At 41.0% G+C, this 16,266-nt stretch overlaps 1 protein-coding gene across 7 annotated transcripts in view; it reads left to right on the forward strand.

The window, feature by feature from the left end:
* Positions 1–16,266, forward strand: part of RNF216 (ring finger protein 216) — a 180,761-nt gene that overhangs the window by 61,143 nt on the left and 103,352 nt on the right. For 6 of the 7 annotated variants that reach the window (XM_036826032.1, XM_036826034.1, XM_036826038.1 and 3 more), the window contains exons 8-12: positions 2,598–2,712; positions 6,337–6,476; positions 11,934–11,984; positions 13,586–13,723; positions 15,730–15,878. In XM_036826032.1, the coding sequence (XP_036681927.1) occupies positions 2,598–2,712; positions 6,337–6,476; positions 11,934–11,984; positions 13,586–13,723; positions 15,730–15,878 (593 nt within the window). The remainder of the gene's footprint in view (positions 1–2,597; positions 2,713–6,336; positions 6,477–11,933; positions 11,985–13,585; positions 13,724–15,729; positions 15,879–16,266) is intronic. The other variant, XM_036826033.1, reaches the window with a different exon arrangement.

The following is a 16,266-nucleotide window of genomic DNA, read 5'->3' on the forward strand; positions in this document are numbered from 1 at the left end:
AGGGTCTTAAAGATGCTTTCACTAGAGGACTAATATGTGAAAGGCTAAAAGGTAAGAAAAAGTAACTGTGATGCCTTTTGGTTGTGTAGGTGTAAATTATAACTAGCAGGTCTCGAAAGGAAGGAATTCTGATTCTCTAATTTTATTTGTCTACTGGACCTTTAGTCAGTAGGTTAAGTAGGGAGTTACCTGGTGGTCTAGTGGTTAGGACTCAGCGCTTTCACTGCCGTGGCCCAGGTTCAGTCCCTGGTCGGGGAACTGAGATCCCACAAGCTGAGAGGCGTGACCAGAAAAAACAAAAAAAAGATAAGTAATGAATGTTAATATAACTATTAAGGTAAGATTTTGGAGGTGCCTTTAATTTTTAGGCAACATTTTGTTTTAAGGTACAGCTTCCTGACAGGTATGAGTTTGTGTTCATATATATGGATTTTTTTTTCCTGCTAACTAGAAACAGTATTTAAATGGGACCAAGGTAATGACCTCAGTTCTTCCAGTCAGGAGCGTCTATGTTTTTTGTTTGTTTGTTTGTTTAATATTTATTTATTTGGCTGCACCAGGTCTTAGTTGTGGCATGTGGGATCTTTTAGTTGCGGCATGCGGGATCTAGTTCCCTGACCAGGGATTGAACCCGGGCCCCCTGCATTGGAAGCGTGGAGTCTTAACCACCGGACAGCCAGGGAAGTCCCAGAAGCCTCTGTGTTTGATGACAGTGTAGTGTGGTTGAAAACCCAGTAGACTCCCTACCAGTTATGAGCTCTGAGTTCACATTCCAGTAATCAGTTGCTGATAAATGACATCTGCCGTTTAATTACCTCATTTTTAAAATGCAAATCATAATAACTTATCCTGCCTCCTTTCCTGGGTTTTTGCACATAGCCCTGGTTCAAGGGTGGGGTTTTACCTGTAGATAAAACTTGGTATAGATTAGTAGTTTTGCAGCTGAGTACAAACATGTGACTTTAAGATTGGTGCCTAAGGATTTGTGGGGAACACCTTGGGTAGTGGGACAGAAAGAAGAAACAGAAAGCAAGGAAGGAGGCACTGCAGCTGTGGAGGACATTGATCCGGGATATAGAGAGGTAGCAAGATGAATCTTGCTGTTGGCCAGCTCTTGATGGGGTTTCACTGAAATCTGAGGGCAAGGTGATGTCAAAGAGAGGAGCTTTAGTTCCGAGACTGGCCTGACTTCCTATACTAGCTTTAATTAAGGTTTGACTGGGGGCAAGTTCCTTTCTCTTAAGCCTTGCTTCCCTCTACTATAAAATAAATAATACCTCCCTCAGAGGATTGTTGTGAGAATTAAATAAGTAAGGACTTGAAAGGGCCACATGTAGTGCTTAGCTTGTAGGAGGCGCGCACAACGAATGGTAATTCCCTTCTGATTCCCAAACTTAGGAGCTTTGAAAAGGAAGGGAGGTAGGAGGTAGATTAAGATGCAAGGGTGATCCTTAGAAATCATGAATTCTGTCTGGGAAATGCTGAACTGCCAGCATGCTGGGTGGGGCCTGTGAGACATCCAAGTAAAAGCAATTCATTGGTTGGCTGAATGGACAGAAAAGGTGGGAAATACGAACTGGAGAAGGGATTTTGAGAGTCGTCTGCATATGGAAGGTGACCTTACCAGCCTGGATGAGGTGTACCTAGAGAGACTGTCGGGTGAGAAGAGAGCCAAGGCTGCCTTGAGGACTCCCAACATGGAAAAACTAGGTAGAGCAGCAGGCGGCGAGGGAGGAGGAAGTCAGGAGAGTGGAGCAGGCAGCATTGCTGGTGCTGCTGCGAGATCCAGCGAGGTGAGGAGTTAGCCCCGTGGTAGGAAGGTTAGCAAGTGGAAAGGTGGGGTAGAGGCCGGGTTAGAGGGCGTTGGCCGCCTGTGGGAGGCGAGGTGATGGAATGACACACAGATGGCTCTTTTGATAAGTTTGGCTACAAAGAAGAGGAAGAAGAAAAGGGCTGGTAGCTGGAAGAGGAAGGAGGTCAGGGAATGAAAGGTTTTCTTTTTTTTTAAGATGGCAGAGACTTGAGCACCTTTAAATGCCTATTGGAAAGATCTAAAAAGGGGGAGATACTCCAATAAAGATGTTAAAAAATAAAAAAATAATAAAATAAAATAAAAAATAAAAAGGGGGAGAAGCTAAAGGAATGAAAGAAAAGGGATTATCACTGGCATAAGAATTTTGCACTCCAGTGTTCAGTACGAAGTGGGGATGTGGGTGAAAGCAACGAGAATGTGGGGGAAGTGGAGGAGGGAGTGTTGACCAGGGAAACACCATGTAAGATGCTGCCTGTAAAATATAACTTGTACCCATTTGTTATGTGATTTAACCTGTGCTTATTTAAGGACAGCTTCAGTAGTTTCTATTTTCTTGTGTACCTTTATCAGTAAGCATTTTGGTTCTACCATTATAGCAGTTGTTGAAAGGGAAAATGAAAATAATGAAATGCTACCTGTTTATTTTGCTGCTGCCTTTTCTGGTAAGCCATGTAGGGAAAATGGCTGAAACTGTGAGTCACAACGAGATTTGGGGATTGCCGATGTTTCATGTACTTTTTTTGTCCCATTTACAGTGGTAACCTTTCCCTTTCTCAATTTTTAGGCCTTTTCTGATGCCATTAAAAAATGGCAGGAGCTGTCGCCAGAAACCAGTGGAAAAAGAAAAAAGAGAAAAGAAATGAATCAGTATTCTTACATAGATTTCAAATTTGAACAAGGTAATGGCCAAATGTGAGTGTTGCTGATGGTGTTTGCAGAGCAGTCTGCTCCCGCACAGCCCGGAAGGGGAGTCGTGGTGTGGCTGCTTAGAAATGCCCTGTTACAGCAGTCTGAGGAGTGTCACTGACATGACTGCTTTTTTTTTTTCTTTTTTTTTTTTAATTTATTTATCTATTTATATTTATTTATTTATTGGCTGCGTCGCATCTTCGTTGCTGTGCGCGGGCTTTCTCTAGTTGTGGTGAGCAGGGGCTCCTCTTCGTTGTGGTGCGTGGGCTTCTCATTGCAGTGGCTTCTCTTGTTGGGGAGCATGGGCTCTAGGAGCCTGGGCTTCAGTAGTTGCAGCACGTGGGCTCAGTAGTTGTGGCTCGCAGGCTTGAGCACAGGCTGAGTAGTTGTGGTGCACGGGCTTAGTTGCTCCGCGGCATGTGGGATCTTCCTGGACCAGGGCTCGAACCTGTGTCCCCTACATTGGCAGGCGGATTCTTAACCACTGCGCCACCAGGGAAGTCCGACATGACTGCTTTGATGGCACATCGGTGTTTTTAGAAAGTGGCTACGTTTGTCATCTTTCTGTTTAGGATACACCATGACAGGAAAATTGTGTGTAGTGTTAGATTCACATGTGGAAAAGTGTTCGGGGACATTCTTCAACTTGGGGGGAAAAGAGGTCTTGAAGGTTTGACAAGAATTAACCTTATCACTACATAGTAAAAGCTAGACCAGTGATTGATTGCTTACTGCAGAGGAGTCACTTACACACCTGAGAGAGTGGCTTCTACACAGAAAAAAACCAAACAGCTCTTAGACTGCCACTTAAGCTGTTTATTTAAAATTCTGTTATTCATATTGATGAAGTAACTGCTGAAAGCTCTTTCAAAGAGGTTACTTCAGGTCTAACTCCCCACCCCCCACCAAGGTAAACTTGCTGAATTTTGCAACAAATTTGATCTTAGTTGCTTGTGTCTAAGAAAAGAGTCCACGTCAACTTTTCCTGTAGATTATGTCATAAATAAGAATATTTCCCTTTTCTTTTCTCCTATGTGTCTTTCTGTTACATCTGTAATTAATTTCATGACTTGACTTCAGGTGTGACTAAATGAAAAATCCATGAGATAGTTACAGAGTTGGAAAGTATCGAATTTTTGAACTCTTCAGGGTCTAAAAGAAAACATCCTAGGCTCTGACTTATAAGGTCGCCAAGCTACTCTGTGAAGCACTGCTCTCCTGACATGACATTCTCACAGGTTTGTGGCAGAATGAAAGTGGGGACAGTGTATAGGTAGTTTTTCATTCAGCTGAATTTATCCACAGTTTAGACTAGGCATCCCTAATACATAGTCATTCAGTATTTGTTTCTGACTTTCAGTGGTAGAGAAAAGAAAGTATCACTTCACAAGATGATCTACTCCCTTGTTGGTCAGCTATGTCTGTTAGAAAGTTCTTCCTTTATATCAAGCCAAAAATGTACCTTCCTGGGACTTCCCTGGTGGCACAGTGGTTAAGAAGCGTCTGCCAATGCAGGGGACACGGGTTTTGATCCCTGGTCCGGGAAGATCCTGCATGCCACGGAGCTACTAAACCGGTGCGTCACAACTACTGAGCCTGCACTCTAGAGCCCATGAGCCACAACTGCTGAGCCCACGTGCCACAACTGCTGAAGCCCACATACCTAGAGTCGGTGCTCCGCAACAAGAGAAGCCACCGCAATGAGAAGTCCACGCACCGCAACAAAGAGTAGCCCCCACTCACTGCAGCTAGAGAAAGCCTGCACGCAGCAACGAAGACCCAACACAGCCATAAATAAATAATTAATTAATTTAAAAAGTAAAGTCGCTCTGAAAAAATTTAAATACTTAGATGTGAATTTAATACATGTACAGGACTTAGGATGAAAACTACAAAACACTGAAGAAAGAAATCAAAGAAAATATAAATAAATGGAGAAACGTACTATGTTCATGGATTGGAAGACTCAGTGAAGATGTAAATCCTCCCCAAATTGGTACCATGCTTAATGTAATTTCTGTCAAAATCCCAGCAAGATTTTTTTGTAGATACAGGCAAGGTATCCTAAAATTATCCTAAAATTTATACGGAAAGGCAGGGTACTAGAATAGCTAAAATGATTTCTTTTTTTAAATAAATTTATTTATCAGTAGTTTTGGCTTGAGGGCTCTAGAGCACAGGCCCAGTAGTGTGGCACACGGGTTATTTGCTCCGCAGCATGTGGGATCTTCCCGGACCAGGGCTCGAACCCATGTCCCCTGCATTGGCAGGCAGATTCTTAACCACTCCGCCACCAGGGAAGTCCCAGTGATTTTTAAAAAGAAGAATAAAGTGGGAGAAATCAGTCTACTGGATTTCAAGACTTACTACATAGCTACAGTGATTAAGACCAGGTGGTCTTGGGACTTCCCTGGTGGTCCAGTGCTTAAAAATCCACCTTCCAATGCAGGGAACACGGGTTCAATCCCTGCTCGGGGAACTAAGATCCCACATGCCACAGGGCAGCTAAGTACGAGCACTGTAACGAAAGATCCTGCATGCCGCAACGAAGATCCCATGTGCTGCAACTAAGACCCAACGCAGCCAAAAAAATAAAATTAAATAAATAAATAAAATAAATACTCTTTAAAAAGAAAACCAGGTGGGCTTGGCAGAAATATAGACAGATAGATGGAACAGAATAGAGAACCAAAAACTGGTTTTCTAAATAATCACTGAGAAAAAATATTAATTTTTAAAAACTAGTGAGAGTGAACAAGAGAAAAGAGAGGAAAAATAAAACGTATCAGTGTATAGTAAATATTGATAAAATCAAAAGAGATTATCAAAAAGGTTTTTTGAGTAAATAGAAAATCTGGATGGAATAGACAGTTTTCTAGAAAATGTACATTACCAAATCAACCAAAGAAATACGAAACCTAAATCAGACCAACGGCAAGATTTGACATTTGTCATTTTGTTAGCTTTTATTCTAAGTGTTATTTATTGTAAATCTAGGTACTGCTCTTTTCTGTCTTTGAAATTTTCAAAATAAAAAAAAATTTTTAAATATGCATGTAACACATGTGCATCTACCAGAATGGCTGAAATTAAAAACTGATGTCATCAGGTGTTGAGGACAATGTGGAGTGATTGAAACTCACATACATTGCTGGTGGGGGGAGAGTGTAAATTGGAACAGACACTTTGGAAAACTGGCACTGTTTTCTAAGCTGATCCAGCAATTCTACTCCTTCACGTATACTCAGCTGAGTTGCAAGCATATGTATAGGAGCCCCGGTCATAGTAACCCAAAACTGTAAACCTGCCTGTCCTCAGTAGTGAATGCACAATAAATTGTGGTATATTCACACAGTGCAGTACTGACAGGCTAGGAGAGACCTTCCAGTTGGATTATAATAAGCAGGAGCGAGGGAGGGGTGGAGAGGAAGAAAGTCGGGAAGTGCGTGGAATGTTAGGGAATGGTAAGGAGCCCAGTTTTCCCAAAGAGAATATGTTATGGGAAAGTCACTAAACGTCCTCTGTAGGACCAGGCCACAGAGGACTGGGATGGCTGCCTGGATTCCTAGCAGAACAGTTGTCTGCATGATTTTGCATTGTCATTTATCTTCTAGGTGACAAAAAAATAGAAAAGAGGATGTTCTTTCTGGAAAATAAGCGGCGACATTGTAGGTCTTATGACCGGCGTGCTCTCCTTCCAGCTGTGCAGCAAGAGCAGGAGTTCTATGAGCAGAAAATCAAAGAGATGGCAGAGGTAGGAAGATGTGCTTGGAATGGGATTCTGGTTTGCTGTTAGGGTGTAGTATAAAACTGTCTTATAAGATTTGCCTTTTCTTTCAAGTGATTCATTTGAATAAACTGTAAAACTTTTAAAAGGAAAACAAAACTAGATTTTGTAATGATACTGACTGAAGTTCACAGTTTCATAAATCAGATTTATGTTAGAGAATTTTAATTGGAGCTTAGTAAACACATCTGTTTCACCTCCTTCACCCTCTAATGGTGGAAATTAGAGGAAATGGAGGAAAAAACAGAGAGAGATTCCATTTAGCTCTTTAATTCTTCCAAATATACTATCAAGTGTGCAAGTCAACTGGAATATACATATATTGGTTATTTAATACAAACAGACCTCGCAGATATTGCGGGTTCAGTTCCAGACCACCGCAATAAAGTGAATATTGCAATAAAGCTAGTCATACGAATTTTTTGGTTTCCCAGTGCATAGAAAAGTTATGTTTACACTACACTGTAGTCTAGTAAGTGTGCAATAGCATTATGTCTAAAAAAAACAATGTACATGCCTTAATTAAGAAATACTTTTATTGCTAAAAAATGCTAACCATCATCTGTGCTTTCAGCGAGTCATAGTCTTTTTGCTGGTGAGGGGCCTTGCCTCAGTGTTGTTGGTGGCTGCTGACTGATCAGAGTGGTGCCTGCTGAAGGCTGGGGTGGCTGTCCAGATTTCTTAAATGTGACAATAATGAAGTTTGCTGAATCAATCGATTCTTGCTTTCATGAATGATTTCTCTGTAGCATGCAGTGCTGTTTGATAGCATTTTACCCACAGTAGAACTTCTTTCAAAATTGGAGTCAGTCCCCTCAAATCCTGCTGCTGCTGCCTTATCAACTAAGTTTATGTGATTTTCTAAATCCTTTGTTGTCATTTCAACAATCTTCATAGTATCTTCACCAGTAGTTTCCATCTCAAGAAACCACTTTCTTTGCTTATCAATAAAAAACAACTCCTTGCCCATTAAGGCTTTATTATGAGATTGCAGCAATTCAGTTCTAATTCTAGGTCTCTTGCTGTTTCTGCCACATCTGCAATTAATTTCTCCATTGAAGTCATCCACACGTATTGGGATCAGCTTCTTCCAAACTCCTGTTAGTGTTGATATTTTGACATCTTCCCGTAAATTATGAATGTTCCTCTTTGCATGTAGAATGGTGAATCCTTTCCAGAAGTTTTCAATTGACTTTGCCCCAGATCCATCAGAGGAATCACTATGGCAGCTATAAGCCTTACAAAATGTATTTCTTAAATAATAAGTCTTGAAAGTCAAAAATTACTCCTTGATCCATGGGCTGCAGAATGAATGTTTTGTTAGCAGGCATGAAAACATTAATCTCGTTCATCTCCGTTAGAGCTCTTAGGTGACCAGCAGCATTTCAGTGAGCAGTAAAGGAATATTTTGAAAGGAATCTTTTTCTGAGCAGTAGTTCTCAACAACGAGCTTAAAATATTCAGTAAACCATGTTATAAACAGATATGCTGTTGTCCAGGCGTTGTTATTCCATTTATAGAGCACAGGCAGAGTAGATTTAGCCTAATCCTTAAGGGCCCTAGGATTTTTGGAATGGTAAAAGGAGCACTGGCTTCAGCTTCAAGTCATCAGGTGCATTAACCCCTAACAAGAGAGTCAGCCTGTCCTTTGAAGCCAGGCATTGACTTCTCCTCTCTAGCAGTGAAAGTCCTAGATGGCATCTTCTTTCAATATAAGGCTGTTTTGTCTACATTTGAAAATGTGTTGTTTAGTGTGGCCACCTTTCATTAATTATCTTAGCTAGATCTTCTGGATAACTTGCTGCAGCTTCTATGTCAGCATCTGCTGCTTCACCTTGCACTTTTATGTTATGGAAATGACTTCTTTCCTTAAACCTCAGGAATCAACCTCGGCTAGCTTCAGACTTCTGCAGTTTCCTCACCTTTCTCAGCCTTCATAGAGTTGAAGAGTTAGGGCCTTGCTTTGGATTAGGCTTTGGCTTAAGGAAATATTGTGGCTGGTTTGATCTTCTGTCCAGACCACTGAATCTTTCTCCATATCAGCAGTAAGGCTGTTTCACTTTCTTATCATTGTGTGTTCATTGGAGTAGCACTTTTAATTTCCTTCAAAAATTTTTCCTTTGCATTCACAACTTGGCCAACTGTTTGGTGCAAGAGGCCTAGCTTTTGGCCTGTCTCGACTTTTGACATGTCTTCCTCACTAAGCTTAAATTGTTTCTAGCTTTTGATTTAAAGTGAGGTGGGCCACTCTTCTTTTCATTTGAATGCTTAGAGGCCATTGTAGGGTTATTAATTAGCCTAATTTCAGCATTGTTGTGTCTCAAGGAATAGGGAGGCGGGAGAAGAGGGAGAAGGATGGGGAATGGCCAGTCAGTGGAACAGTCCGAACACACATGACATTTATCAATTAAGTTCATTGTCTTATATGGGTGCAGTTCATGGCACCCCAAAACAATTGCAGTGGTAACATCAAAGATCACTGATCACCATAACAAATACAGTAATAATAATAATGAAAAAGTTTGAAATATTGTGAGAATTGCCAAAATGTGACCAGAGATGTGAAGTAAGCAAATGCTGTTGGAAAAATGGCACTGACAGACTTGCTTGATGCAGGGTTGCCACAAACCTTCAGTTTGTTTTAAAAAAAAAAAAGGCACTATCTGCAAAGTGCAGTAAAATAAAGTGTGCCTATATGTGTTTTCTAGACCAGCAACTCTCAAATTTGCCTCATGGACCCCTGGGTTTCCCAAGACTCTTTAGGATGTCTGCGACGTCAGATCTCTTATCATGATAAGACGATATTTACCTTTTTCACATTGTTGAATTTGTACTGAGGAACAAAAGTAATGGTGCCTTAGCATGAATCAAGCCAGTGGCACCAAACTCTACTGGAAATCATTACTTTCTTCACCACCATGCACTCACATTTAAAAAAACAACAAAAAAAGCCCATGTCGTCTAAAAATGTATTTGATGCTTTGATGAAGCAGTAGAAATTATTACTTTAGGAAATTTTAACCCTTGAAAACATCTTTTCAATACTCTGTATGACAAAATGGGAAGTACAGTTGTCCCTCCGTATCCATAGGGGGTTGGTTCCAGGACCCCCACCACAGATAACAAAATCTATAGATGCTCAAGTCCTTTGTATAAAATGGCATAGTATTTGCATATAACCTACACACATCCTCCCGTATACTTTAAATCATCTCCAGATTACTTACAACACTTAATACAATGTAAATGCTCTGTAAATAATTGGCAGTACACTATAAATTCAAGTTTTTCTTTTTGGAACTTTCTAGAATTTTTTTTCCCCCAGATATTTTTGATTTGAGGTTGTTGAATCTGTGGATGCAGAACCTGCATATATGGAGGGCCGAATGTATGCATTAAGTGCTTTTGCTGCATACTGACTGTGATGGTTTTCTCAAGGAGAAACGTTTGTGACATCGAATTGCAAGCTGCTGAATTAGGCCCTTCTCCCTACCCCCCCCCCAAAAAAACCACCATTTTTACTTGAAAAAATGACTGACAGAAAAACTATGATTATTCAAAATTAGGTATTTAGCAGGAATTTTCTCAAAAATGAATAAAGTGATTATTTATGTCCAATGATAAAATTCTGGATCTCAAACAGAAATTGGAATTTTGGAGAATTGTCATCTTGATCCATCCGTCATAGAGTTACCTGTGACTGTATGTTACTTTAAAATCTGTTAGTGTAGCTTGCAGTTCGAATAGATCTTTCACCCATGCATGATTTTATCATAAACACCGATTCACTGAGTTATGTAGACCTTCCAGATGTTGGCACATTTCACAGTATAGTATCAAAACACCACATTTGCTAATATCACTGCCAGTCTCATCAGAGAAGTGTTGAAGTATTGGCAAGATGGTTGTGGTCATCTTTTTGATGTCCAAATTGTCCCTTCTTTGGCCAGGGGCGTCACCTTCAAGTTAGTTCCGCTGTCCTGGACCTAGTCGTCTTTGACAGTATCCTTGTTTTCTGGCATACCTGGTGACCCAGGTTCAACTTCTGCTTTTCCTAACCTGGACCTGGAATCACCAACTTCTCCAAGGTGTCATATTTTCTTTTAGTGGAAATTCATACTGAGGTTTTTTTTTTTACTTCTTTCATTTTATGTAAGCATTTCTTTTCTCCTATGCTGAAAATCTTGGCTCTTAATTACATTACCATAATGGCTTATTTCCTTTATCCTATGTTGTATACTTAGTAGATCCCAAATAACAACCCAGTATTATTACCAATAATATTGCTAAATACGGTCTAGGATTTATTTATAACTTAGATTAGGAATTTGAAATTAAAATATTATAAAGTTACTTGAAATAAGTGTGGTTGTGCCATTACCTTGGTAAGCAAAGAAGTTTATTTGTTTCTGTTTAAGTTTTAAGGAATTGGTTTTTAATTTCTTTTTCATTTAATTCTGTTGTTCAGTTATGTAAAGTATTTTTAAAGTCAAAACTATAAAACAACATTCAGAGAGATCTAGCCTCTGTCCTGTCTGTCCTCCCCATGTCCTCTAACTCCCTCTGTACATAACCATTACTAATAGTTTTTGGTTTGTCTTATTTTATGTAAAAGCATATATGTATATATATATATTTTTTTTAAACCTTTCTTATTAAAAGGTACACACTGTTCTACGCTTGCCTTTTTCACTTAACTGTGCTTCTTGGCGAAGACTCCACGGCAATCCATGGAGATTTTTCTCTTTCCTTTTTAAAACTGCCTAGTGTCCCATTGTCTGCAGTACCAGAGTTGATTCAGTTATTCCCCTATTGAGGGACATTCAAGGTTGTTTCCAGTTTTTTGCTATTATAAATAGTGCCATGATAAATAACTTTGTGCATACATCATTTCATATTTCTGCCCCAGGGTAACTTTGGAATAGATTCCTACAAGTGCAATTGATGAATTGGAGTGTAAATACTTACGTAACTGTTATATGGTGCCAAATTCCCTTCCATAGTGGTGGTACTGTTTTGCATTCCCACCAGTAACGTACAAGAGTGCCTGTTTCCCGCTAACCTCACCAACAAAGTATGTTGTCAAGCTTGGTTTTTACCCATTCAGTTTTTTTTTGTTTGCTTATGCTATTCTGTACTCTTCATAAGTGTTTTATGTCAGTCTTTTATTCCTTCTATATTTTGAGTCAGATTTAAGGGAGTTTTCCCCATATATTCTAGTACTTACATGGTTTCCTTTTTCATGTGTAGTGTTCTGATGCATTGTAAATTTACTCTCAGGTAACTTTTTAAACTACTAAACTATGTAACTGAAGAGATGACTATTAGTAATAGGGTTTTTTTATGTTTATGAAAGTAAGTGCTTAATGGTTTGTGGCATCTTGACTAAATTTGCATCTGCGTGTATGGTTTTTTGTTCCTCAGCATGAAGACTTTTTGCTTGCCCTGCAGATGAATGAAGAACAGTATCAAAAGGTAGTTAAAATCTCACCAATCAATTTATTCTGGGTATTTTCATTAGCTGTTTTCTCTTCTCACATTTCCTGAGCATTTTGATGACATATTGGTTCCTGTATAACCTTTGCTGTTGATCTGCTGAGTCTGAGCTTCAGCTAAGTTACAGTCAGGTATTTAAACCATTATAGTCACTCTTGCTTCCAAATTGGATCAGATTTGGAGGGAAGATAATATTGTTAGAGTCGTGCCTCTTAAAAAACATTGCCTGGAATCCATTGGATAGACTCTTAGAGCAAACTTTAGAATTCACATATCACTTATAGAGTTAGAAGGAAGAGATGTGTCTAACCTCAGGACCAGATGGCTTTTGTATGATGTCAGCCATCCTCATGTAGTGGCCTTTTCTATCATGGTAGAAATGGACTAGTGACTGGATCAATCACTGCCCTTAATAAAAAGTGTAAGTTTCCTGGTACTCGCAGTACTTGAGATGCTGCTTTATATAGCTTCAGTAGTCACTTAAGATAAAGCTTGGGCTGAGTCGTGACCCCATCGCACTCTTGTCTTATGATAAGGAGCGAAATCCAACTTTTTTTTTTTTTTTGATTTATTTTTGGCTGCGTTGGGTCTTCATTGCTGCGCACAGGCTTTCTCTACTTGCAGCGAGCAGGGTCTACTCTTCATTGTGGTGCATGGGCTTCTCATCATGGTGACTTCTCTTGTTGCAAAGCACAGGCTCTAGGCGTGCGGGCTTCAGTAGTTGTGGTGCACGGGCTCAGTAGTTGTGGCTCAGAGGCTCAGAGCGCAGGCTCAGTAGTTGTGGCCCACGGGCTTAGTTGCTCCGTGGCATGTGGGATCTTCCTGGACCAGGGCTCGAACCCGTGTCCTCTGCACTAGCAGGCGGATTCTTTTTTTTTTTTTTTTTTTAATTAATTAATTAATTTATTTATGGCTGTGTTGGGTCTTCGTTTCTGTGCGAGGGCTTTCTCTAGTTGCGGCAAGGGGGGGGGCCACTCTTCATCGCGGTGCGCGGACCTCTCAAACCGTTGTGGCCTCTTCCGTTGCGGAGCACAGGCTCCAGACGTGCAGGCTCAGCAATTGTGGCTCACGGGCCTAGTCGCTCCGTGGCATGTGGGATCCTCCCAGACCAGGGCTCGAACCCGTGTCCCCTGCATTGGCAGGCCGACTCTCAACCACTGCGCCACCAGGGAAGCCCAAGCAGGCGGATTCTTAACCACTGCGCCACCAGGGAAGCCCGAAACTTTTTAAATAATATCCCTCATGCCACTTGTCCCTGACTGTTATGTTAACATCTGATTATAGATGTTACTGTTCTGCTGGTACCATGGAATTCATGAATATGATAACTTTATACAAAGGATGATACCAAAAAATACCCAAAAAAAAACATGAAAATCTCACTGTCTTTAGCTACGTATTAATATTTGTACTAGCGTCTTAAGCTAGATTTATACAGCGAAAACAGCTCACGATTGTTTTATGGCTTCTAGGGATTGCTTTTCACCTCAGAATGTGTTCGGGGGTGGGGGAATATGAAACATGGCTGCCCCCCCTACTTGAGTGTAGGGAATTTCATGTGCGCTTCTGGTGGCTTGCAGGATGGCCAGTTGATTGAGTGCCGCTGCTGCTACGGGGAATTTCCATTTGAGGAACTGACGCAGTGTGCAGATGCTCACTTGTTCTGCAAAGAGTGTCTCATCAGATATGCCCAAGAGGCAGTCTTTGGATCTGGAAAGGTAAGAACCGTACAATGTGTCCATACATAGGAAATACAGAGTCTGAGGACACCACATTTATAGACAAGTGTAAATACCTCATGGAAGTGCCTTTTCTGAGGTGATGTGGAACTCTGCTAAGACATGCTAATGTGTGTGATTCCTAGACAGCCTTTGATTTGTGTGATTATGTTGATTTGAAGCACAGCAGATTTCTTTTCAGGGAATGGTTTAATTCTTCCATGCTCTCATACCCAGCTCACTGGAGCACCAGCTTCTTCAGTCATCTTCTGTTTGAAATTAAAATGAAGGATGAACTCAAAAAGAGAATCTTGCAGGCTGTTTGAATATATGAGGCTGCAAATTAGTATTTTTTTAACAAAATTTTTAAAGCATTTTATATAGTTGTATTAAAATGAATAATATTTTATACAAGATTATATTTCTCTGTCCAAAGTCAGTTTCTCTTGACACCAACATACAATATGGAAAGGAGTTTTGTTTTGTCTTAATGAACACTTAAAAACCAAAATTGCTTTTCATAAATGCCTCACCAATAATCAAACCACTTGACATCAATTATTCTAAAATCAGTTGTAATTTAGTCAAGGACTGAGTAGCAGGGTTTTTTTTTTTTTATTATTTTGTGTAATGTCTTTCTTTTCCAACTAGAATGTAAGCTCCATGAGTTTATTCTGTTTCCTGTTGTGTTTTGTTTTTGTTTTTGTTTTTGTTTATTTTATGGCTGTGTTGGGTCTTCGTTTCTGTGCGAGGGCTTTCTCTAGTTGCGGCAAGTGGGGGCCACTCTTCATCGTGGTGCGCGGGCCTCTCACCATCGCGGCCTTTCTTGTTGCGGGGCACAGGCTCCAGACGCGCAGGCTCAGTAGTTGTGGCTCGGGCCCAGTTGCTCCGCGGCATGTGGGATCTTCCCAGACCAGGGCTCGAACCCATGTCCCCTGCATTGGCAGGCAGATTCTCAACCACTGCGCCACCAGGGAAGCCCAGCAGGGGTTTTTTTGTTTTTTGTTTATAAATGTATTTATTTATTTATTTTTGGCTGCGTTGGGTCTTCGTTGCTGCGGCGGGCTTTCTCTAGTTGCAGCGAGTGGGGGCTACTCTTCGTTGCAGTGCGCGGGCTTCTCATTGTGGTGGCTTCTCTTGTTACAGAGCATGGGCTGTAGGCGTGCAGGCTTCAGTAGTTGTGGCACGTGGGCTCAGTAGTTGTGGCTCGCGGGCTCTAGTGCGCTGGCTCAGTAGTTGTGGCGCACGAGCTTAGTTCCACGGCATGTGGGATCTTCCCAGACCAGGGCTCAAACCTGTGTCCCCTGCATTGGCAGGTGGATTCTTAACCACTGCGCCACCAGGGAAGTCCCCTAAAGAGCAGTTATTGAGCAGAGTGGTTGTGATTAGCAGAATATAGGCATAGTTTAAGGATATTGCAAGTTCGGTTCCAGGCCACTGCAGTAAAACAAATATCACAATAAAATGAGTCACACAACTTTTTGATTTCCCAGTGCATAGAAAAGTTATGTTTACACTATACTGTAGCCTATTAAGTGTGCAATAGCATTTTGTCAATCCCCTCCCCTCCTACCACTCATCTCTGCCTTTCAAGAAGTTCGGAACTCCAGCTTTTCCACAGACTGTAGAGGGAATCAACTTGCTTATCATGAGTATCTGCTTTTCAGACACTGAGCTGTGACTTTCCTCCTCTAATCTGCTAAGCGATTTATCCTTCCTCATCTACTTCCCATCTTCGTATATTGTGGTTTAGGCTGATAGACGTCCTCTGGTAGAATCAAAGATGGACTTCGTGTTTTTGTTTCATGGTTTTCTTGTTTTGAGTGTGGTTTCTCAGAGAAGAGGGGACAGAAGAGGGGACCTTTACCATCTCAGAGTCTGTGTTCCAAACCACGATTTATTTGCTTCCCATTGAAAGATGCATTTAAACACTGAGGTTTTTTTGTGTTTCTGAAAACTTGGTTAAATTTTTTTTTTCCCTTTGCCTCCTGACCGTATCATTCTAGTCAGAGCTCAGCTGCATGGAAGGCAGCTGCACATGTTCATTCCCAACCAGTGAACTGGAGAAGGTGCTTCCCCAGACCATCCTGTATAAATACTATGAGCGAAAAGCAGAAGAAGAAGTTGCTGCAGCCTACGCTGATGAGCTTGTCAGGTGAGTCCTCAGAGTCAGAGTGTCACCTGTCAACTCATTCCTTGTTAGGAAGACTGCCTGGGCCCTTTCATTGGTGATGAAAATTCTGTAACAGAGCTCTAGCTCCAGGTTTTCTGGCATTTCTTGCTTTTAAATAAGAGAATAATTGTATTGATAGAAAAATTTGCGGTTCATATTTTTACCTACATTCCTTGGCACCTCTTAATCATCTGGCTTATAGGTACAGTCCTTGTGCGTTGGGTTAGAGGAAAGATGACCTGTGTAAGGAGTTCTCAGAAAGGTATGTTAAATATTGAGTGGTTTGCACTGAGGCAGGACCCAGAATGGCACCTGCATTTCCTGGTGAGAGCCCGCACAAAGCAGAGCCTCAGTCCATGTTTTAATGAAA

Source organism: Balaenoptera musculus, chromosome 15, assembly GCF_009873245.2.
Source record: "Balaenoptera musculus isolate JJ_BM4_2016_0621 chromosome 15, mBalMus1.pri.v3, whole genome shotgun sequence".
Classification (NCBI taxonomy): domain Eukaryota; kingdom Metazoa; phylum Chordata; class Mammalia; order Artiodactyla; family Balaenopteridae; genus Balaenoptera; species Balaenoptera musculus.